The 23,277-nt window shown below is 39.2% G+C and overlaps 1 protein-coding gene across 1 annotated transcript in view; it reads right to left on the bottom strand.

The window, feature by feature from the left end:
- The window catches only part of Psmd1 (proteasome 26S subunit, non-ATPase 1), a 79,381-nt gene that overhangs the window by 54,366 nt on the left and 1,738 nt on the right, over positions 1 to 23,277 (bottom strand). Inside the window, exons 2-12 of the mRNA XM_028876220.2 lie at positions 18,769 to 18,812; positions 17,756 to 17,829; positions 17,429 to 17,598; positions 14,367 to 14,572; positions 12,172 to 12,315; positions 9,908 to 10,134; positions 6,359 to 6,419; positions 4,842 to 4,970; positions 2,912 to 3,000; positions 2,042 to 2,120; positions 1,092 to 1,265 (exon numbers count right to left, since the gene is read on the bottom strand). Of these exons, the coding sequence (XP_028732053.1) occupies positions 1,092 to 1,265; positions 2,042 to 2,120; positions 2,912 to 3,000; positions 4,842 to 4,970; positions 6,359 to 6,419; positions 9,908 to 10,134; positions 12,172 to 12,315; positions 14,367 to 14,572; positions 17,429 to 17,598; positions 17,756 to 17,829; positions 18,769 to 18,812 (1,397 nt within the window). The remainder of the gene's footprint in view (positions 1 to 1,091; positions 1,266 to 2,041; positions 2,121 to 2,911; positions 3,001 to 4,841; positions 4,971 to 6,358; positions 6,420 to 9,907; positions 10,135 to 12,171; positions 12,316 to 14,366; positions 14,573 to 17,428; positions 17,599 to 17,755; positions 17,830 to 18,768; positions 18,813 to 23,277) is intronic.

Below are 23,277 nucleotides of genomic sequence, written 5' to 3'. Positions count from 1 at the left end.
CTGATAACTTTCTAAAAACTCACTTGAACTTGAAAGCTAAAGTCTAAGATCACATTTCAGGGTCATTTAAAATAACAGGACTACTTAAATTTTTTTTTTCAAAAGAATAACACTAAAAAAACTTATTGCCGGGCAATGGTGGCACACGCCTTTAATCCCAGTACTTGAGAGGCAGAGTCAGGTGGATCTCTGTGAGTTCGAGGCCAGCCTGGTCTACAGAGCAAGACCCAGGACAGGCACCAAAGCTACACAGAGTAATCCTGTCTCGGGGGAAAGAAAAAAACAAAAACAAAAACAAAAAAAATTATCAATGATTAATTCTGATTTCTCAGAGTATATGCTATTTTGGGCGTCCTGCATTTTTTTAAAAATGATATAGATAAACCAGGTGAGAAGTAAGATCAATACAGTAATAACTTTGCAAGATAAAATTTAAGTGAGACCACTGCATGTTTTAGGGACACTTAGAACTATGTCTTGCTTGTTTCACCTGGTCTTAAAGGACCCAAAAGCATGATTTTCAGTTGCAGAGAAAGAAAAGGAACTTACCTCTAAAAAAGAAAGAAAGAGGAAAGGAAAAAAGGCAACTGTGATGATTCATTTCTGTCATTTTGGCACTCAGAAGGCTGAGGGAGGAGAATGTGAGTTGGAAGGCAGCCTAGGCTAAATAGCAAGACCCTATGTCAAGAAACCAAAACCCAAACAAAAGCAGTGTCACTACAAACCCCAAATTACTGTGGAAAGCACTGTTTTTGGTATTTCCAAATCCTAACTCTACCCATTGAAATACTGAGCAAATAACTTTCTTGATCAGCGGTTCTCAACCTTCCTAATTAATACATTAATTAATACATTAATACAGTTGCTCATGTTGTGGTGACCCCCAACCATAAACTTATTTCACTGCTACTTTATAACTGTAATTTTGCTACTATTATGAATTGTAATGTAAATATCTGATATTCAGGGTATCTGATATACAACCCCTGTGATGGGTTGTTTGAGCATCAAATTGGTTGCAACCACAGGTTGAGAACCACTGTCCTAGATTCTCAAATAATGGAAATTTGGTTTTTTGTCCTAATACTTACATCATTGCTGGCATTCTTGAGCTGATTAAGGAGATAGTCAATTATGTCACCACCATGATTGGCATGAATGAGACCCAATGCATAGAGACCTCCGCCTTCCTGATAGGCCGATCCTGGAGAAGTATCCTTGGGAAGGTATGTTGCCATTAACTGCAATGCTTCCTTCTCATGACCCTGTCACAGAGGTAAGAAAAAGGTAGAGGATCATAGATGCATCATCTTCTCCACAGAATGCCCACTTGCTGATGCAGGTAACAGACATGTTTGCATCCGAACAACTCCATCACTCAAATATGAGTCTTTAAGAGATTTAGGTCCAGCCTGGTTAGAAAACATTGTGGCTAGATCTATTTTTTACTTTGTTTTACAATGTCTTCCCAAATTAACTTAGGCGACACAACATTTCAATTGAACTGTGTGGTATTGTGAATGTAACTGGCCCCCATAAGCTCACAGAGTGGCTCTATTGGGAGGTGTGGCTTTGCTGGAGGAGGTGTGTCACTGTGGGGCAGGCTTTGAGGTCTCCTATGCTCTAGCTATGCCTAGTTCAGTTGACTTCTGTCACCTGTGGATAAAGATGTAGGACGTTCGGCTCCTTCTCCAGCACCGTGTCTGCCTGCACACCACCATGTCCCATGATAATAATGGACTAAACTTCTGAAACTGTGAGCCACACCATTAAATGTTTTCCTTTATAAGAGTTGCAGTGATCACGGTTTCTCTTCACTAAGCCAAACTGTTATAAAATGGCTTCTTAGTCGCCATAGGAAAAGGATTTCTGTCAGGATACACTTATTTTAGTGCCTTCTTTATTTCATCCTTCCCTGTCTGAGGACTGACCTGATCTGATGACATACACCTGTTGATGAATTATAATAAACTTATACTTCTTAGTCCCAGAAAAATGGCTTCTTTTCTGATGGTCAGTCACAAAGAATAAAATATATTACCTTATGTATTACACCCAAGCTGGCAGTTGCAGTAAATTTGGCCCAGTTAGTGGCTCTGGCCAACCATTCCAAGTTGTCTCTATAAGAAAAAAAAGCAACCTGAGCATTATTAGTCCTAACTTTCCTCTTAAGTAAGCTGTTCCCTCTTTGGAGAAGAGTCTAGCACTGTAGCCCAGACTGGTCTTCAACCAGTGATCCTCCTGCCTCAGCCTCCCAAGCACTGTCATTACACGTATGTGTTAATATTCTAAAATTTTTTGGTTTTTTTGAGACAAATTTCTCTGTGTAGCCTTGGCTGTCCTGGAACTCACAGAGATCCTCCTACCTCTGCCTGCCCAGTGCTGGGATTAAAGATGTGTGCATCAACACTCAGCTCTGAAGATTCTTAAAATACATGATATATAATTCTACTTTGAACAAAAGGAAAATCATGTATTTATAGTATAATTTATATCAATTTTTCTTCAAGTTACCAAGGCAACTAATAAAAATAATTAATTTTACTTTAAAATAAGTAAATATAAAACAAACTATATGTAACAAGCAAAACATACTTAAAATTCAAGACTACTAAAAGTATGCTAGGAAATACTATCAATGTAATCTTGGTTAAAAACCACTTTGCAGGCTTGAGAAACAGCTCAGTGGTTAAGATCACGTTTCTATTCTTACAAAAGGACCCAAGTTCAGTTCCCAGCACCCAAGTCAGTGGCTCACAACCTCCTGTAACTTCAGCTCCCAGGGATTTAACACCCTCGTCTGGCCTCCAAATGCAACTGTATATACCCTACCCCCAGACACACAAGAATACGACAGATAATTTATTTAAAAAAAAAATCCACCATGGTGGAATTCTTCAGGCATATTTACCTAAGAAACTGGTCACTGGTAGTACCACAGTGCATGAATGAGTTTGCTATTACAGTTGCTGTATGACATACAGAATTTCGTACTGCATCCTACAAAAACAAGTACAGACTTCTTTATCACTGGCAAAGTATTTATATATACATATGCTTGCACACATTCAGAAGCCCTATTTTGTAGCAAAATCGAAAAACAATTGAAATGGGATTTAAAATATGAGTCTGGAGACATTTCTTGATGTCAAGATGAAATAGCTAGTCTGTAAAAACAAGACAATCAAATAGTATTATTTGTGGTATTATTACTATTAACTTAAGGTCACTATCAGATTTGTTTGTAGCCCAAGCAGGCCTGAACTTGCCTGACTCCTGATATGTCTGCCTTTAACTCTATGTCTGCATCACAATACCTGGCTCAATCAGATTTGAAGCATGAAGTTAGAGATTTCCCACTCTTCTCCTCCATAATACTCTTCAGTTAACTACTCAGAAATTTCTATTTCTCTTCAACACCTTGTCTAAGGGCTCCAAGGTATTGGGGTAACTTTTTGTTGTTGTTGTTTTTCAGGACAGAGTTTCTGTGTGTAGCTCTGGTTGTCCTGGAACTCGCTCTGTAGACCAGGCTGGCCTCAAACTCAGAGATCAAACTGCCTCTGCCTCTTTGAGTGCTGGGATTAAAGACGTGTGCCACCACTGCCCTGTGGTATTGGGGTTAACTTAAGTAGCAATGCTATAATTCTTCTGGCCTGCACCTCTGGCAATCACCAAATTATAAATGCATCAATGTAGGAATGTAGTTATAGTGCTAGGGGTATAATCCAAGGCTTTTTACACTCCGGGCAAGTACTCTACTCTTGAACTACCTCCTAAGCCCTAACTTATTTACAAATTATATGAGTCTATCTTTTTGCCATCTGTAAACATGAATATAAGGTTTCAAAAGCACTATATACACACTTAAATCAAACACTGTTTAGTCACTGAACAGTATATAGCTCTAAGAACAAATGTCTCTGGGAAGGGATACTAAGAGAAGTTTTTTTTTTTTTTAATTCTATTTATCTTTTTACATAAAAACCTTTTTCTCCCAAGAAAGAGGTTTATTTAGTACATTGCAAAGAGAGCAGTGGGCACAGCAATAATAAATGAGCTACTTGCCTTGAAAACACTACTGCGTGTGTGTGAGTGTTCATGTGGGAGCACATGCCACCTCAAGTGCCATTGCTCAGGAGCTAACCACCTTGCTTTCTGAGACAGCGTTTCTCATTGGCTTGGCGTTCAACAAACAGGCTAGGCTGGTTGGCTAGTGAGCGCTAGGGGTTCACCTGACTCCCCACCACCAGTATCACAGACATGCACAATCACCCCAAACATTTTGTTGTTGGTTCTGGGGACTGAACTCATGTCTTTGTGTTTGCAAGACAACCAAGCACTTAGCAACTGATCTACTACTCTAGCTCTTTAGAAACTTTCTGAACTAAATAGTAATCACAACTTTTCAAAAATTAAAATGCGTTAGGATCAATATCTCAGTAATGTAACAACAAAGTCAGAGTCTGTACATAGGACTGATGGTTGAGGGAGAAATATAGTCACATAAACTACAGTGACATCCTGACTGTGCTATTATGTTCAACTGAATACAAAAAGACAAAAATGTATTTAAAATGAAACAAAACAATTCACCACACTTCTCAACAAGACACTAGCACAGAAACAGGAACGCAATCCTTGTTAATTCCCTTTTTAAATGAGTTTTCCCTACTCACTGATTGAATTCAGGGACACATTCACACATGTTCAGGAGATGTTCTTGCACTGAGTTCAGCCACACTCATTGTTACTTTTGCAAAAACTTTAACATTTCCTTGATTATAGGAAATAAACCCTTCAACAAGATATAAAAGAACACTCCATTATGGAAACTGTTCTACCTTTGTGTTTTTCAGAATCATGAGGTCTGTGTTATTATTTCGTATTAGGAACTGTAAGTGTAATTCAATAGCCATTTCGCCGCTTAAAATTTTTATCATTTTCAGTGTCTGGTCCTTGGGCTCTGGACTCTGCCAAAACAAAAAAGAATGGAAATTCAAATATTAATGAAATCACTAAGCCAATTATATTTCATCAGCCTTAAACCAATGAAAGCAGTCAAGCACACACACGCACACACATACACACACTTATATGTAACTCATACATACACACTTTTCCCCTCATATTTTAATGACAGGATCTAGAAAATTCAACTATCATTGGAAGGAACATAATTTTTCTTTATTACATTCCACTGAGATAGACTACAAGTTCTAGAGAAGAATACAACTCATCCCAAGGTAGCTTTTTAAACAAGGATTTATTTTACGATTTTTGTTTACTTGTATATGTGAATGTATGTCATGTGTGTGCAGTGCAGAAGAAAGTATCAGATCCCCCAGAGATGGGAGCTACAGGTGGTTATGAGCCTCCCAACATGGGTGCTGGGAACCCAACTAAGATCCTCTGAAAAAGAACAGCATGCACTTGTTTTAAAAATACAATTAATTCTTTTTTTTTTTAAAAAAAAAAAAGATTTATTTATTTATTAACTTATTTTATTTATTATGCATACAGTATCCTGCTGGTGTGTATGCCTGCAGGCCAGAAGAGGGCACCAGATCTCATTACAGATGGTTGTGAGCCACCATGTGGTTCCTGGGAATTGAACTCGGGACCTCTGAAAGAGCAGCCAGTGCTCTTAACTTCTGAGCCATCTCTCCAGCCCCAGCATGAACTTTAAACTGCAGCGCTATCTCTCAGGCCTCTATGGTAGCTTTTATTTATTTATCTATTTTTTTTTTTTCAAGACAGGGTTTCTCTGTGCAGCCCTAGCTGATATAGAACTCACTCTGTAGATCAGGCTGCCCTTGAACTCAGAGATTCACCTGCCTCTGCCTCCCAAGTGCTGGAATTAAAGACCTGTGTCACCACCTCCCAGTGCTTTTATTTATTTTTAAAGACTTGCTTATTTTTATTTTATGTGTATGAATGTTTGCCTTCATGGATTGGCTGTGCACCACTTGTATGCTAGTGGCCCATGGAGACCCACAGCAGGCATAGGATCCTCTAGAATTGGAGTTATAGACAGTTGTAAAGCACAATATAGGTGCTGGAATTGAACCTGGGTCCTCTGAATCAATTTTCAAAACTACATTTTACAGAAAATCCATTTTTATAAAATGACTCTGGCATAACCATCACCCCCCTAAAACAAAACAAAACTTTCAAAAACTCAAATATATATCATGTATTTAAAACAATGTGCTGGTCATGGCAGTGCACACCTTTAATCCCAACACTTGTCAGGCAGAATTCTAGTCTGATCTATGACAGTGAATCCCAGCAGGGCCTACACAGTGACAGTCGTCCCCACCCCGGCAATCCTCTGGGCAGTGACTGAAGGTCCACTCACCACATCTGGTGTCTTCCCTCCCAGTGCACTGCCTGTCTTCTCCTCCGTTTCCATAGGGTCACTAAAGTGAGGAAAGACAACGATCAACTACAATACATCTCTTCTAAACAGAAGGTGCAGGCAATTTAGTTATAGTGCAGATCTGAATGATGTCAAATTATTCTACAAGAAATATACTTTGTGGGTATTATTCATTAAGAAATAAGATTCTTGGGCTGGAGAAATGGCTCAGCAGTTAGGAACACTGGCTGCTCTTCCAGTGAACCGGGTTCAATTCCCAGCAACCACATGGCAGCTCACAACTGTCTGCAACTCCAGTTCCAGGGCATCTAACACTCTCACACCAATGCAATAAAATAAAGTTAAATAAATTATTTTAAAAAAAAAATGAAGATTCTTGCATCTCTTAAGATGGAGGAAACAGATATTGAATTTCTCCCAAATAAACTCTTTAAAACAAACAAAAAAATGAATCTAGGTTAGCAAACTTTGTGAATAATAAATACAATAACAATGGGGACAAAAAGGTATCTTGTCCATTCCCAAAATAGTCAGGTGGAGACGAACCACTGGTAGCTAAATAAAAGTGTTAAGTAAACTATCTGGGACCCTCACAACTTTAAAACTAAACAGCCAACACTTCCCTCCGGGTCAACGCACAATGCTGTAGAGAAAACATAACACAAGAGAAAGTTTTACAGAACAATGAAATTAGAAAAATGACCTTAAGCCACCTCTGTAAAAGTTTAGGAAAGCTAGTTTTAGTAAAATAAATCATAGAAAATGACTCAAGTAAAATCTATACAAGGTGGGGCTCTGTGAGTTTAAGGCCAGCCTGGCCTACACAATGAGCTACAGACCAGCTAGAGTTGCACAGTGAGTCTCTTTCTCTAGAAAAATAAGAGAAAAGAAAATGATTTAAGATTGAAAAGAGAATCAGATGAGCTAAGTATGTAGCTCATCTGGTAGAGTATTTGCACAGCATGCATGAAGCCCTGGGTTTAGTCTGTAGCACCACATCAAATTGGTCACAGCGGCTAATCCTACATCATTCCAGCACCCTGGCCAGCCTGGGTAGAACTTCTATTTCAAAACAAAACAAATTAGAATTAGAAAAGTGCAGAAATTAAAATACAACTAACAGAAAGTTACAAATGAGAAAAAACAATCATTTCCGAAAACATTAACACAGAAAACACGATAGCAAATAAACATAGAATGACTTTTAAAAAGAATTCAAGAACAAAGAAAAAATCTTCAATCAAAAAGAAATTTCTAGTTGGGCAGTGGTGGTGTACACCTTTAATCCCAGCACTCTGGAGGCAGACATAGGCGGCTTTCTGTGAGTTCAAGCCCAGTCTAGTCTACAGAGCTTGGTCCAGGACTTCCCTACACAGAGACATCATGTCTTGAACTCCACCCCCCCCCCCCCGCGTGCGCACGAAGAAATTTCTATAAATAAACAGGTAAAAATATGAGTGGGGCAGAAATTGAAACTAAGTGCTATTCCACAACATCAGGAACAAAGGATATTCACTTTCATCACTGCTATTCTAAAATGCAACAGGAATCCAAGCAAGTGTAGAAAAAAGGGGAAAGGGGAGGGCAGAGAGAAAGAAAGAAAGAAGTAAAATGGTCTCTATTTGCAGATGTATAATTTCTATGTAGAAAATTCTATAGAAGGATCTATTTTTAAATTTTTCTCTGCCCTCCCACCCCGGAGCTGAGGACTGAACCCAGGGCCTTGCGCTTGCTAGACAAGCGCTCTACCACTGAGCTAAATCCCCAACCCCTATTTTTAAATTTTGCTAAAATGTGATTTAGCAAGATTACAGGATTCAAAGTTAATACAAAAAGATGAAGTATATTTCCATATAGTAGCAACAATAAACTGGAAATAAATTCTAAAATACCACATAATAGCATCAAAAACTCTATTATACTTAAGAATATGAGGAATTTAAGAAACATGTAACAAACACTTCCATGGTATCTATAACACGTCACTGAGAAAAAGTAAAGAAAATATAAATAAGTGAAGAAAAGTACCATGTTCATAGATTATGGGGCTGAATATTGTCAGGGTTACAGGTTCAGTACTATGAGATTTCAGTGAAGAGAGTCAACACAATCCCAGTCAAAATCCCCACAGGCTCACAGAAATGCAACAGATCTACAATAGCCACAATGAAAAAAAGAATCAAACTGTGGGTTTGGGAGTTTGAGATGTATCTCAGTGGTAGAGTGCTTGTGTAGAATTTACAAAAACCCCCAGCACTGGGATAAAAACATCCTATATTATCTGATTTTAAGATGTAAGTCTTAGTAATAATAAAGATAGTACTCATATAAGGAAAGACAAATGGATTAATGAGAAAGAAGAGAAAAAAAATAATCTTCTAAGCTTCCACAGAACAGCCCATTAAGCTCTAAGTATTCAATGGTTCCTCCCAACAAACTTCAAATACTCAACAGTCTTCCCAAAAACAACATGGTCAGGTACTTCACAGTAATACCAATTTCTATAGTAGTTTGTTTTCTACTGTGAAAAACACCAAGACCAGAAGGAAAGGGTTCATTTGGTTTAAATGTCCCCATCTCAGTCATCACGAGGGAAGTCAGGAAAGTCATGGCAGGAATCAGAAGTAGAACTAAAGCAGAGGCATGGAGGAACACTGCTCACTGGACGTTCCTATGGTTTGCACAGCTGGCTCTTGTATATAATTTGCACAGGGGCAACAATACCCACGGTAGGCTGGGCCCGACACATCTATCATTAATCAAGCCTCATAGACTTACCTACAGGCAATCTGATGGAGGGAATCTCAGCTGACTCTAGCTTGTGTCAAGTTTGCAAAGACCCTAATCAGCACACTACGTAAGTAGTGGTTATACTGCATTATCTAGGGACTGACCCTCCCCAATCAGTTGGTCTAAACGGCCAATGTACAGCCTGCGGATATAACTGTAGAACCTATACACAGAATTTTGTTTGAAATGTATGAGGAAGGCATTAACAGTTGAGAAGGTTAAGAGGTTTCAAAATAATGACTTACTGCTGAACAGAAAATTTTGGGAGAAAAATATACTGGAACAGTCAAGAAAAAACATTTTAAATAACTGGTCTGAATGTATAAGGATATGCAGGGGAAACTGCATACTGTATGAGCCTAAGGTATTATTCGTTTTGGCTTTAAAAGAAATGCAAAGCCCAGAACATTTCTTTCTAAATATTTAGTCCAGATGAATCTGAGACAAACATCTTGGCCCATCCATCCCATATATTTTAATACAATTAAGTAGCCACATGCTATCTGACACACGAGCCCTACCACCCAATCCTTTCTATTTCCTTCTAGAAGAATTCACTTTGGTTGTCCGTACTTTGCCTTAATAAAGTATAGGGCAAAAGCATAAGACCTGACAATCTATAGAAGCTAATAGTTAAAACTTATTTATTCTTAAAATCTACTATCTGTGAATATTCTATGTAGTCCCCAGATGAAATAAAGATTGTACAGTTAACTCTGATATAGAAGATACTTATACCTGTCTTTCTCTGATCCGGGCACAGTACCCGTGTTAGTAGATCCAGGCACAGAAGCAATGGGGGTACCAACAGTTCGAAGATTCTGGATTACAGATGACAAAAACTGCTGGCTAGCACTTTCATACAAATCAAAACAAATCTGATAGGCCATCAGCAGGTTGTCTTCCTTCACCAGCTTTTCTAAGATATCACTCACGGCCTGAGGGTCATCTAAGAAAATTAAGCACTGAAATGGAGATAAAGAACAGCATAAAGTAACTGAAAACTTCATATGAAGGTACTTACAGCATGACAAATAGTCCATAATACACACCGGAACAGACTTATCTAGTCTGGCATTCCATTTCAGAACCCAATACTAAGTAAATTTTTCCTAAAAACCACATTCACAGTCCTAATATTGTGCCTTGTGGCTAGGAGTATTCAATATTAATTCAATTTTCTAATTTTTGTTTTTTTTGTTTTTTTGGTTAGACAGAATCTCAGTGTATATCTAGGACTAGCTGACTGGCCTGGAATTTGCTATGTATGTAGACCAGGCTAGCCTCAAGCTCAAACAGATATCTGCTTGGCTCTGCTTCCTGAGTGCTGGGATTAAAGGTATCATATCCATAATGTATTTGTTTACTTATTTATTTGGTTTTTCAGGACAGTTTCTCTGTGCGGCTCTGGCTGTCCTGGAACTCTGTAGACCAGTCTAACCTTTAACTCAAGAGATCCGCCTACCTCTGCTCCTGAGTGCTGGGATTAAGGGCGTGTGCCACCATTGCCTGGCCATAATTTATATCCTGTACTTTTTTAAAAAAAATTATTTATCTATTTTGTATACAGTGTTCTGCCTACATGCCAGAAGAGGGCACCAGATCTCATTACAAATGGTTGTGAGCCACCATGTGGTTGCTGGGAATTGAACTCAGGACCTCTGAAAGAGCAGCCAGTGCTCTTAATTGCTGAGCTATCTCTCCAGCCTCATATCCAGTACTTTTTAACCTATATTTTGTCTATTGCCATATAATGTTAAGAATCAAGGGTGGTGGTGGTGCACACCTTTAATCCCAGCACTCGGGATGCAGAGCCAGGCGGGTCTCCATGAGTTCGAGGCCAGCCTGGGCTACAGAATGAGTTCCAGGACAGACTCCAAAACTACACAGAGAAACCCTGTCTCAAAAAAAAAAACAACCCAACTCAGCTTAAATGTTATTCCCTCATGAGTAGCAGTCCCTCAATTTCAGGAAAAACACAGTCAAAACCATTGCAGATTAAGAACAGGAGATAATGGGACAAGGGGAATGACTAGTAAGTAATGCTTAAGTAAGGCAGGGTTAATGTGCTGGACAACACAACAAGTCATTAAATGTTACTAAGGGGGACACCTAAATAATACAATTGTCTGTAAGTAAAGACGCTTAACCACAAGAAAGGGGCAAACTATTATATGTGAGCATTAAAAATAATAATTTAGAAACAAAACTTCAAAAACATGCAAAGAAAAGTAAAAAGAAATACAGCATTAAATATCAAACTAACTTTGGGTGACATTAAAAATAAAAATCAACTTAAAACCCTGTGTTGACTTGGAGCAATTTCAATGTGGACATTTTTCACCTGGTAGTTTCTGTCTCAAACTGCATTTTGAATCATTTTATATATATATATATTACACACACACACACAAATCATATTCACTACAATAAATATGAAATAAAATGCTATGCTCTTAAGTAGTACATAAAAGTATATACAGTGTATTAATTGCTTAAAAGCAAACCAAGCATATCTCCAGTAAATGAAAGCTGCAGAGACACTGAGCAGAGTATAGTAGATCTAACTGTGCAATAAACTGGGGAAAACATCTACCATTATCTTTAGGGAAAGGCCTACAAGAGAAGGGGGAAAAAAAAATCAGGCTTTATTTCATGTATTTTCTATACTACTGGAACATTTTAAGGGATACAGAAATTAAAAGTGATAAAATATACCCAATGTTTAGTTGTGTTTTGAGTAATGAACCCATAGATTGTATCAAACTGAATAAAGAATATACATAAATAAAATACATTGTAGCAAAATACCTTTTAAGTGTTATGAGATTCCTTTTATCACTAAAAAGGAATACAAACCATGTATCTTGCCCTCACAGGACCTGTAATGGTCAACTGAGTTACCCATCTGAAGTCATCACAGCAACTCAGCATAACAAAACTTCATGACGATGCTGTAAATGCAGTGGTGTAGCACGGAATAAGGTGATCGGAGTCAATACCTGACAAACATTGATGAAATCGGGCTTTTCCAAGTTCATGTAGATTTTAACCAGGACTCTTAATACTTTATTCCGAAACTGCTTATTCTGCATTAAAGACATGCAGAGCTTGAGGCTGTAAGCTAACATTCCTGGAACATCATTCTGAAAGACATAATTTAAAGATATATCATTGTATAGTTACTGAAGCATTATTTATATTTAGAAACCAAATTGCTTAATTTATTTATTTTGTGTTTAGAGCAGCCAATGATTTAAACTCTTAATAAAAAACTAGAAAACTTAAACCAGTTAAGAGGTTAGTTTTTGTGATGGAATGCATCAAAGTTAGGAAATCATTCTGCTATTGAGGGACCTTTCCAGCCTTTGGCTTTTTCAGAGCATCTCACTACATAGTCAATCTTCCCGTCTTCACATTCCAAATGCTGGAATTAAAGGCATGTACTACGCACGTGGCTTGGAGGAATCTTAAGAGTAATTACGAATTTCTATATCTTTATGGGGAAAAAAAAGGAATGAAAAACCAGGCATACCCTGGGTGATGTAGAAAGGAAGATCAGGAATTCAAATGTGAGGCCAAACTGGCCTGCATATGACTGTTTCAGAAAAGTAACAAAACCAAAACAAAAGTAAAATAAAACAAACAAAAGAAAAGGAGTGAAAATAATTTACTACTACTTAATGACCCATCAGGACGTCACTATGGGAACACAGTATACTACAACAATTATACACTATTATAAACACCTGACTGTCCAAATGCTGTGCTTTGCAATGACCACCTCCTACCTTGCTGCCAGAGGCCCTCTGACTTGCTGCCCACCCCCTCAAATGTCAGAAAGCACAACCTGACATAGCTTCCTCCATCTCTGACTGACTCAAGCCTTTGCTTGATATTCTTGTTTTGTTAAATGGACATGTTGTCAGACACCTTCTAAATAATTATGTTTATAGTCATAGGCTAGTGGGGTTATCGACTGGGTCGGAGAGCCTTCTTTTTCCAGTGGGCAACAGTCAATGCAGAGACTTATAACAACTGGTCAAAGTGTAAGAATGAATGACTGCTGAGTGTTCAGCTCTCAACAGGAAATTTGTATCAACCATCCCAAGGCCAGGGAATTGAGGAATAGAGAGCATATAGAATTAGAGCTAAATGGTAGGGAGGAATGGGGACTACAAGATGCCCTCTTCTAGACACGTTATGACTATTGTACTCATGAGTTCATTGCAGCCTCGGTCACCTGCACAAGGTCTGCATAGTCTCAAGCCAGTCAACATTCCAATGTGGATGAGGGGAAGGCTCAAGAGGCTCTAGCTCTAGCAGAGGAGCTTTGGCAACGGATGGCTTCTGGGGAAGGGAAGTCATTTTTCTTTGGGGGTGTGGCTACTGGTGGACTACCATGTCAGTGGGAGGACCCTAGACCCATGCACGTGCCGGAAGTACTAATTAGACTCCATAAGTTATAAAAGAAATGATAGGCCAGGCAGCGGTGGCGCATGCCTTTAATCCCAGCACTTAGGAGGCAGAGCCAGGTGGGTCTCTGTGAGTTCGAGGCTAGCCCGGTCTACAGAATGAGATCCAGGATAGGCACCAAAACTACACAAAGAAACCCTGTCTCAAAACAAACAAACAAACAAAAAGATAGGCTAGTTCAGTGACTCAGTAGGCAAAGACGCTTGTTGCCAAGACTGACCTAAGTTCAGTCCTCAAGACCCACATGGAGGAAGGAATCAATTCTCATTGTCTTCTGATTTCTCTGCATGCACTGTGACACACGTGTGCTCCATACAGACAGACACACAAATAAAGTACAATGGCAGAAAAAAAGGAGGTCATGAGGTGGGATAGGGACATGCTGGGGACATCTAGGAGTGTGAAGAGGAAGGCGGGAGTGGATATGACTTAGATACACTGCATACATGCATGAGATTATCAAAGAATCAATAAAAAGTGTTCTCAAAAATAAGTATGGCCGGGTGGCGGTGATGCACACCTTTTAATCCCAGCACTCAGGAGGCAGAAGGAGGTGGGTCTCTGTGAGTTCGAGGCCAGCCTGGTCTACAGAACTAGTTCCAGGATAGCCAGGCTACACAGAGATACCCTGTACAAACAAACAAAAAAGAGTTTGTGTTTGAACACTTTGTTCTACTGATTTCCCAACAATTCCAACTTCTAAATGACATTATCTACTTACAGATTCCAGTATAGTCTTCTCAAAGACATCTAGTCTCCTGGTCTCCAGAGCAATGCCAATAGCTTGCTTATACTTGTGATCATCGAGACATCGCTGGAACATTTTATTCACAATGCCTTCTAATCTCTGGTCAATTGGCTTTTTTTCTCCTTCAGGCAAATCTGCATTTTCTACACACTGTTTGGTATAATGATCAATGCATTTTGCTATGGAAAAAAATAAAATAACTAATTATTTTATAAACTTGTTTAAACTACCAGAAAAGGTCATGTATACATTTATGATCATGAACACTCCAAATAAGTACAAAGTAGTAAGTACCATTTAAAATGCTAGAACTTATACTTTCATTAAGTCCAAACATCCTTATCAACAAAGATGCTATCATTTTAATTATACTTCACATCTGAAAATAAATATCTTGAGATTAAGAACTGTAAGTAAATATCTTTGTGGAATAATGGTGCCACAGGCTCAAAAAGCAACTCTAAAGAAAGCCAAATACTTTTTAAGTAATGGCAGCAAATCAAAAAAACAAAAACAAAAACCCCACTACCTTAGCATGATATGGAACTGAAATCCCCCAGGAGTTCCTGAAAATTTATGCAGGAACATATATGTTCAATTTGACTTCCACATTTCATGATGATTAGGGTGGGTGGAGAGGACAGAGGCAGGCTGAAGGGTACCAATACCACACCAGATAAGAAACATTACAAGTTAGTTGTAAGTACTTAGAATCATGCTTTAGATATTTTAGATAAAATAACAAAAGGGACCTTCCTCAGGCTGTCTTAGGGCCACCTATAACAATAAACACTAGTGATCCCCACTCTTCACAGGTTTGCCACACTCCTTCTTAAAGAGAAGAAGTTACAGGTCCAGGTTAGTTAGTTCCAAACCTTGGAAAACAGGAATAACTATCACAAGGAACTGTTAGCCCACTAGATGGTCCATGTTAAGTGAGTATGGGGGGATTAGCAATGGAGTTTTATAAGTCCTTAAATAAAGTGGTATACCATATTTAGGGTTCATCTAGGTAGAACCATGAAAGTTCAGGTCAGTTAATAAGAATAAAGGAGCGATCACAAAATAGACATTAAGCAATTGTGGTTGTAGAAAATGTTGATCAGACTAAAAATCTCTGAAGGAAAATACTGAATTTTTTCCTTCTAAAGGTCTAGGCAAATAATACAGCTACCCTCTTAACTAGCAACGCAAACATATGCACCTACATGTTCCTGACCTCTCTGACACCGGGATCCTAGTTTTGTCATGAAAATATGCCTGAAGCACATGCAGTCCCCATGTGCAACTTCCAGACAAGAATTTTCAATTTGTTTTTTTCAAGACAAGGTCTCTCTGTGCTAGCTCTGTCCTAGAACTCACTCTGTAGGCCAGTCTGGCCTTGAACTCACAGAGATCCGCCTGCCTCTGCCTCCCAAGTACTGGGATTAAAGGTGCTAGCCACCACCACCCAGCTAATTTTTAAAGCTACAAATTCTTTAACTGAACATAACCACATGCAGCTGTATCAACTGATAATTCTGGTTCAAACACAAGTGAGGATCCAAAGCCTTGCCTGTGAGTTACGCACTACAATATTCCCTCACAAGGCCCATGGTAAAAGTGCAGGTCTTAGCTTGGAGCGCTTGTAAAACATAGCCGAAAAGGTAACAAGACTGTGGTCCCTTCTCTTTGGTTCTTTTATTTTGGACATGAGATGAACAGTTTTACTCTGTAATATGCTACCACAATGGTACTGCCTAAATGCAGGTCCAAATAATCAGAAACTGAAACCTTCAAAACCAAGAACCCCTTTCTCAGTTGGGCTGTGGTGGCACACACCAAAGAATTCTAGCACTTGGGAGGCAGAGGCAGGTGGATCTTTGAGTACGAGGCCAAATCTGGAATACAGAGAGAGTTCCAGGACAGCGAAGGCCACACAGAGAAACCTTGACTCAAAACGAAACAAACAAAAGAAAAACAAGGCCGGGCGGTGGTGGCACACGCCTTTAATCCCAGCACTCGGGAGGCAGAGCCAGGCGGATCTCTGTGAGTTCGAGGCCAGCCTGGACTACCAAGTGAGTCCCAGGAAAGGCGCAAAGCTACACAGAGAAACCCTGTCTCGAAAAAACAAACAAACAAACAAACAAAAAAAAAAAAAAAAAGAAAAGAAAAGAGAAAAAAAAGAAAAACAAACACCTTTCTCTTTAAAAGTGGATAATCTCAAGTCTCTGTTACAGTGACAGACTAGCACACCAATATTTCTAAAATCAACAAATGAGCCAGACGTGGTGGCACATACTTGGCCCATTACTTGAGAGGTGAAGGCAGAAAGATCAAAAGTTTGAGGATAGCCTGGGCTACAGAGTGAGTTGTAGGCTATATTGGGCTACATACATAGCAAAACCCATCTCAATAAAAACCAACAAAAACAGCAGTAAGGGTTTTAGAGTGAGTCAATCTAGGTTTTCATTCCTTGCCCTTTTATTTAATAGCCATGTATCTTTTCATCTTAAAACCCTAGTTTTCTCATTCGTGCAACAAGACTAGCTCCTTCTCCTGTTCCACATGTCAGCTGCGGAACAGATCAAGACTGTGAAGAATGACTACAAACACTTCCTATACAGCAGCAACTCTACAGGGAACTGTGGCAGACGCCTACAGTCACCTCAGCACTCAGGAGCCAGACGCAAGAGAATTCTGAGTCCAGGACCAGCCTACAATATATTGAAAACTTGTCTCAAACAAAAAGACAGACCAGACAATTATAAAAACCAGTATTATTTAACTGGTTACTCATAACAATCTGATGTCATCATTTAACCAAACTGCTTACCGGACTGGAGATGACCATTACCACTGAGGTAAGCTGCACTTAGCTAGAAGCTGAAGTCAAAACGTAATAGCAAAAAAAGTTTAGCACTATTAGATGATTATGAACTTCCAATTAAAGTAAAATCTAGCAACATCAGATTAAAGTGAATAAAATGGCTATATACACTAGAGCAAGAAAGACATCTACAAGATAAAAACCCTATCAGAGGGAAGCTAATTACCTATAATAGTCTCCACATATTCAGAATTATCATTGACATTGAAGAGGTCACCTGCTCCAAGAGCATAATTCAGAGACTCCTCAAAAGCCCCCAGATGATAAAATACTTTAGATGCCACCAAGGCTGCAAACTGCCGACTCCGGAAACCTTCATCTTCATATAAAACTTCTCTGAAAGAAATAAGGAAAGATTGGTCTTATTTACGCTATGATCTTCCTTGAAAACTAAAAATGTAATAGTCCAGCAGCAAATTAGCAGTAGATTCCTTAATGAGTTAGTAAGCAATTCTACTTTATCTAAACTTATAGAAAAACAGCATTTTCTTACATTTTGTCTACAGACTCAGATATTTCTGCCCAGAAGTCATTGACAACTGCATTCAATTTGTGTAGTGCAAACTCCTGTAAAATAAAACAAAATTGGATTTTAAAAAGACTTCACATCATGCTTCCTTTTGGTGCCCACCAATCGACCAGGTATGGTGGTGCACGACTTTAATCCCAGCACTCAGGAGGTAGAGGCAGGTGAATCTCCAAGTTTGAGGCCATTTTGTCTCAGAGTTCCAGAATAGCCAATGCTATGATGGAAAACCCTGTCTCAAAAAAACAAAACAAAACAAGTGCCCATAATTTTATAACCAAATTCTCAGTAATATTTATCTAAAAATGTCATGTCTGACAAACACATAAAATTAGGAAATAACATACTTTTTCTTAGATTTAATCATTTTTTTGTTTTCAAACATAAAATAGCAAACTATGCATGTAATAGTATTTCTCATAATGAATGCTTCCTTCTCTGAACATGTAAGACTCCAGGTTGCTAGTTTATATTACACAAATACAGGTATCTAGAGCCACTTGCAGAATATTATAATTTTTTTTAACTTTAAAAGAACAACTGTTTTATTCCACTTATTTAGCTCTCTGTATGCACATGTGTGTGTTCAATGTGCCACGGTGTGCTTGTGGAGGTCAGTTCTCTTCTACTGTATATGTTCTGGAGATCAGGTGTCAGGTTAGGCAGCAAGTGCCTTTACCTGCTGAGCCATCTCGCCTGCCCAACATTCCAAAATTTTGTCAACTATGTGACACAGAGGAAGCAATGTTTTATGGTTACTGTTGATAATGAAACTGGAGGGTTACTCATGTGCCATTTTATGATCTCTTACCCTCTAATTAATTTCTAGTATCAAAATACTGTCTTCTTTAGCTAGATTTCAATGACCGGCTACAGGCTATAGGATGACTACTTTAAATGATAGGAAATATAAAGACATCACAAAATTAAAGAAGCTTCACAAATTCACAGTAAGCAGAGTGGCTTTCTTCAACTCATACCTTAAGCTGTGGCTCTTCTTCATCCAGAAGAGAAATAATTCCAGCTAAAAGACAAAAGACATACCATGATTAAGAAACATGAACATACAGACAGATCGCAACACTTGGTCAAAACCTAACAATGGGCTGGTGAGATGGCTCCATTGGTGAAGAGCTTGCTGGTGACTAGAGGTGGACTCCAGCACCATCTAAAAAGATGGGCATGGCCGGGCGGTGGTGGCACACGCCTTTAATCCCAGCACTCAGGAGGCAGAGTCAGGCGGATCTCTGTGAGTTCGAGGCCAGCCTGGTCTCCAAAGCAAGTTCCAGGAAAGCACAAACCTACACAGAGAAACCCTGTCTTGGGAAAAAAAAAAAAAAAAAAAAGAAAGATGGGCATGAGCCTAGTGCTGCAGAGGGAACGGCAGAAACAAGCAGATGATGCCCTGTCTCAAAAGAGGTGGACAGAGATAGAAGATGCCTGCTGTCAACCCCGAACTGAGTTTGAGCCCTAGCACCCACTTAAAAGCTAGGTATAATCCAGCACAGACACACAAGACACACAGAGCTTGCTGGCCAGCTAGTCCAGCCCTCTAAGCTCTGGGTCCAGTGAGACCCTGTCTCAAAAACCAAAGTGTAGAGTGACAGAGGAAAACACCTGACATTAACCTTGGCCTCTACATTCATTGGCATATGTGTGCATGCACACTCAAAACACACTCATACATACCCTGCACATATACACAAAACAGAAGAAAGAGAAAAAAAGTATTCTTAGTGACAACTTCATTAGGAAAACCATTGTTTTTCTTTAAAACTGTAGAAGTTAATGGCGTTAGGGAGATGGCCAAGCAGGTAAGAGTGCTTGCTTAGAAAGCATGTAGAAGTGAATTCAAATCTCCACACAGCCACATGTACCAACTATCCCAGCTCTGGTGGAGTAGGGGCAGAGACAGGAGCATCACTGAGGCTTGCTGACCTGGAGCTCAGATCCTGCCTGGTTCAGTGAGAGAACCTGTCTCAGGGGAACAAGACAGAGACAGCATGAGCAAGCGAGGGAGCAGGATACCCAACGTACCCCTCTAGCTTCCATGTGTGCAGGATGTCTGTACCATAGGTACACTCTAATATTCTCCTCTCTCTCACACACACACACACACACACACACACACACACACACACACACACACACTTTATACTGTGTGTGTGTGGGGGAACACGTGTGTGTCATAGCAGACATTGAGGTCAGAGGACCAAAAGTTGGTTTGCCCTTTTACCACATGGGTCCTGGGTATAAAACTCAAGTCATTAGGCAAGTGCTCTCAGTGGCCCATAAGTAAAAATATTTTCAAAACAATTGTAGAAGTTTATAGTTTGGAACTTTCTTATATTTATCTCTATCAATATATAAAATCTCACCAATCTCCTATGTATCATCTTTTGCCTAGCCCAACTCTTCTGAAAGTATTATCCTTGGACCAACAGCATTACTGTTACTTGGAAACTTACTACAACTGTAAACTCTCAGTCTTGCCCCAGAACTTTTTTTTTTTTTTTTTTTTTTTTTTTTTTTTTTTTGGTTTTTCAAGACAAGGTTTCTCTGTAGCTTTGGAGCCTATCCTGGACTAGCTCTGTAGACCAGGCTGGCCTCGAACTCACAGAGATCCACCTGCCTCTGCCTCCCGAGTGCTGGGATTACAGGCGTGTGCCACCACTGCCCAGCAACCCCAGAACTTCTTTATCAGAAAACATGGGGTAAAGACCAGAGAAAAAGGGTTCCCTGTGGTTCTTGTGTTACTCCGGTTTGATAACAATCACTCGATATACTGACCAAGCCGGGGAAAAAATTCTGTACAGCCTTAGAATAAAATGTATTCACACAAAATAAACCAACAACTGCTGAGTGTGGTGGTACATGCTGTAAACCTAGCATGTGGAGAAAGCAGAAGAATCCCAAGTTTGAGGCTGATCCTGACTTAAAAAATAAATAACTTAGGAAAAAAAAGTAATGTTTCAATTATTTCAGTGTGCCCATATTAAAGTACCCCCTTCCTATCACAAATAACAGATAGCAAACATTTATTTTTACATTTATCTACTTATTGCATGTGAATACACCTGCATGCTGCACACAGCTTTCCTAACTTGTAGGAGACAGTTTTCTTCTTCTTCTAGTTGGGTTCCAGAAAGTAAGTTCAGGTCATCAAGCCTGGAGATGAGAGCCCTTACCCACTCAGCCATCTTGCTGGCCCACCAAGAACAAATTTTACTAAATGAGAAGCAGCAGTCTTACCAAGCACAGTGTCTGCCACGTGCCTCACCTTAGCTTCAGAGCGTCAGCAGTAACGGCAGTAAAAGAAAGCTGTCTTCTCCCAAAAAACACAAGAGATTACTAGGAAAATGATAATGGGAAATTCTGTCCTTGTACCATAAATAAAACCAAATTTCCTCAAATATGTTTTCCACTTGGTTATAAAATCATTCTGGAACACTGAAACTGGTTTATTAAAAAGTGTCCCTGTTGGGCTGGAGAGATGGCTCAGTGGTTAAGAGCACCGACTGCTCTTCCAGAGGTCCTGAGTTCAATTCCCAGCAACCACATGGTGGCTCACAACCATCTGTAGTGAGATCTGCCCTCTTCTGGCCTGCAGTGGTGTGTGCAGACAGAACACTGTATACATAATAAATAAATAAATCTTAAAAAAAAAAAAAAAAAAAAAAGTGTCCCTGTCATTTTAGTTCAAAGATGTAGCTGCTTCCACATGGTAACACAGATCTGGCAAACAGTTTTGCAGTTTTTGGGAACCCACAAAGGAAAAGGTACATTGTATTGTAGCAAAATGAGGGCATCTCACTGTTCTAAACGCAGAAGTCTTGGTGTGTTGGGCTGGTATGACACACCCAGAACAAAGAGGAGAAAAAAACTAAACTTCAAATGAAATCATTTTAACCATTAAATGCCTTGGCTAATGAAACACTTTTATTTTTAAAAAAAAAAAAGTAACTAGTGTGTGTGGTGGTGGGTGGATGTGGAACAGATGGCAGACCAGAACAGTTGACATGAAGAATGATCATACATCATTTAATCCTAAAGACACCGATTGCCTATCACAAGCAATGTTGTATCCGAAGGTTTACCAAAAAGAGATGTTTCTTTGGACTCTCCTGTGTGGCTTCAGCTGTGACTAACTTCTTACATACATGGCTGTCCCGGCACAGAATGTCAGCCTTCAGTGATGGAGCTCAGCTAAATCAAATATGCTATATACTCCTACACTAATACTTCCTACTTAAAGATGAAACAGAATCCAACTTTGGATAGGCGAAGACCTAAGAATGTGCTTTTTAAAAATTTGTATGGAGCTGGAGAGATGCTTGGTGGTTAAGAGCACTGGTTGTTCTTGCAGAGGACCAAGGTTCAGGTCCCAGTAGCCACATGACAGACAGCTCACAACCATCTGTAACTCCAGTTCTGGGAGATCTGATGCCCTCTATTGACCTCCATGGGTAGCAGTGCACAGGTGGTACACATACATACATACACAAAGGTAAAACACTCACACACATAAAATAAGTAAATCCGAATAAAAGTAAGAGCTTATATCATAACTGTCTTAAATTACTGACTCAATTAATAGCAATATTTTCATATTATTTACCAATATACAGGTATGTCCTGGGAATATTACTTGAAAGTTGAAAATGGTCAATTCTGGAGGTCAAAAGGACAGAGGTAGAAAAGTATTGTTTTAAAACTTATCAGCATTACTTCCTCTATTTGCTTGTGTTAAATCCAACCCACTCAATTACATGTTTCCTTCTAGTAAGTAAGTACTAATCTCTGTCCCCATTCCCTTTCATAGTCAAATCTCCTGGGAACACACACACACACACACACACACACACACACACACACACCCCAAAAAACCAAAATGGTATACATTAGTCTCTTATTCACCACTGTTTTTAGTGACTAACACCGCCCAGTGAGTAAATGAATGAATAAACGAACACGCTAGAACCGCCACCCTGGGAGATCCCAAGCCTAGGTCCTAACTTGATCTGACTAGAAACAAAGTGACAGAAAGATTGGTGTAGAAGCTGACAATTCAGTAACCTTAAGTGATAGCTGTAATGTACATACTATGCTATCATCCCAGTATTCAGGACAGGACCTCAAAAGTCCTTAGTCCTGACACCACAAAGAAGCTAATATTTCCTTATATATACTCTCACCAAGTTCTCTTTCAGTCTGCTTTAAGAACTTGGGACTGATTTCTTCATTCGAAGCATACTTTTTAACATCAGCCACATATGCAGCAGTGTCCTAAGAATTGTGGAAACATTTCCTGCCCAAAATTCTACCATGGAGTTCAGTCTAATAGTATTAAGGCAGGTTAATAAGGCCATTACAGAACTGTGATGGAGAGGCGGCTGCCATGGGAGAGTCAGAACGTTTTAATGGAGTGATAAGGTTGAGATGAACACTTAAGACTGAAGAGCTAAGATACTTTGTGAAAGAAAAGGCCA

The sequence above is a fragment of the Peromyscus leucopus genome, chromosome 13 (genome assembly GCF_004664715.2).
Source record: "Peromyscus leucopus breed LL Stock chromosome 13, UCI_PerLeu_2.1, whole genome shotgun sequence".
NCBI lineage: Eukaryota > Metazoa > Chordata > Mammalia > Rodentia > Cricetidae > Peromyscus > Peromyscus leucopus.
Note: the sequence above shows the minus strand (reverse complement) of the source record. Positions and strands in the feature narration are given on the sequence as shown.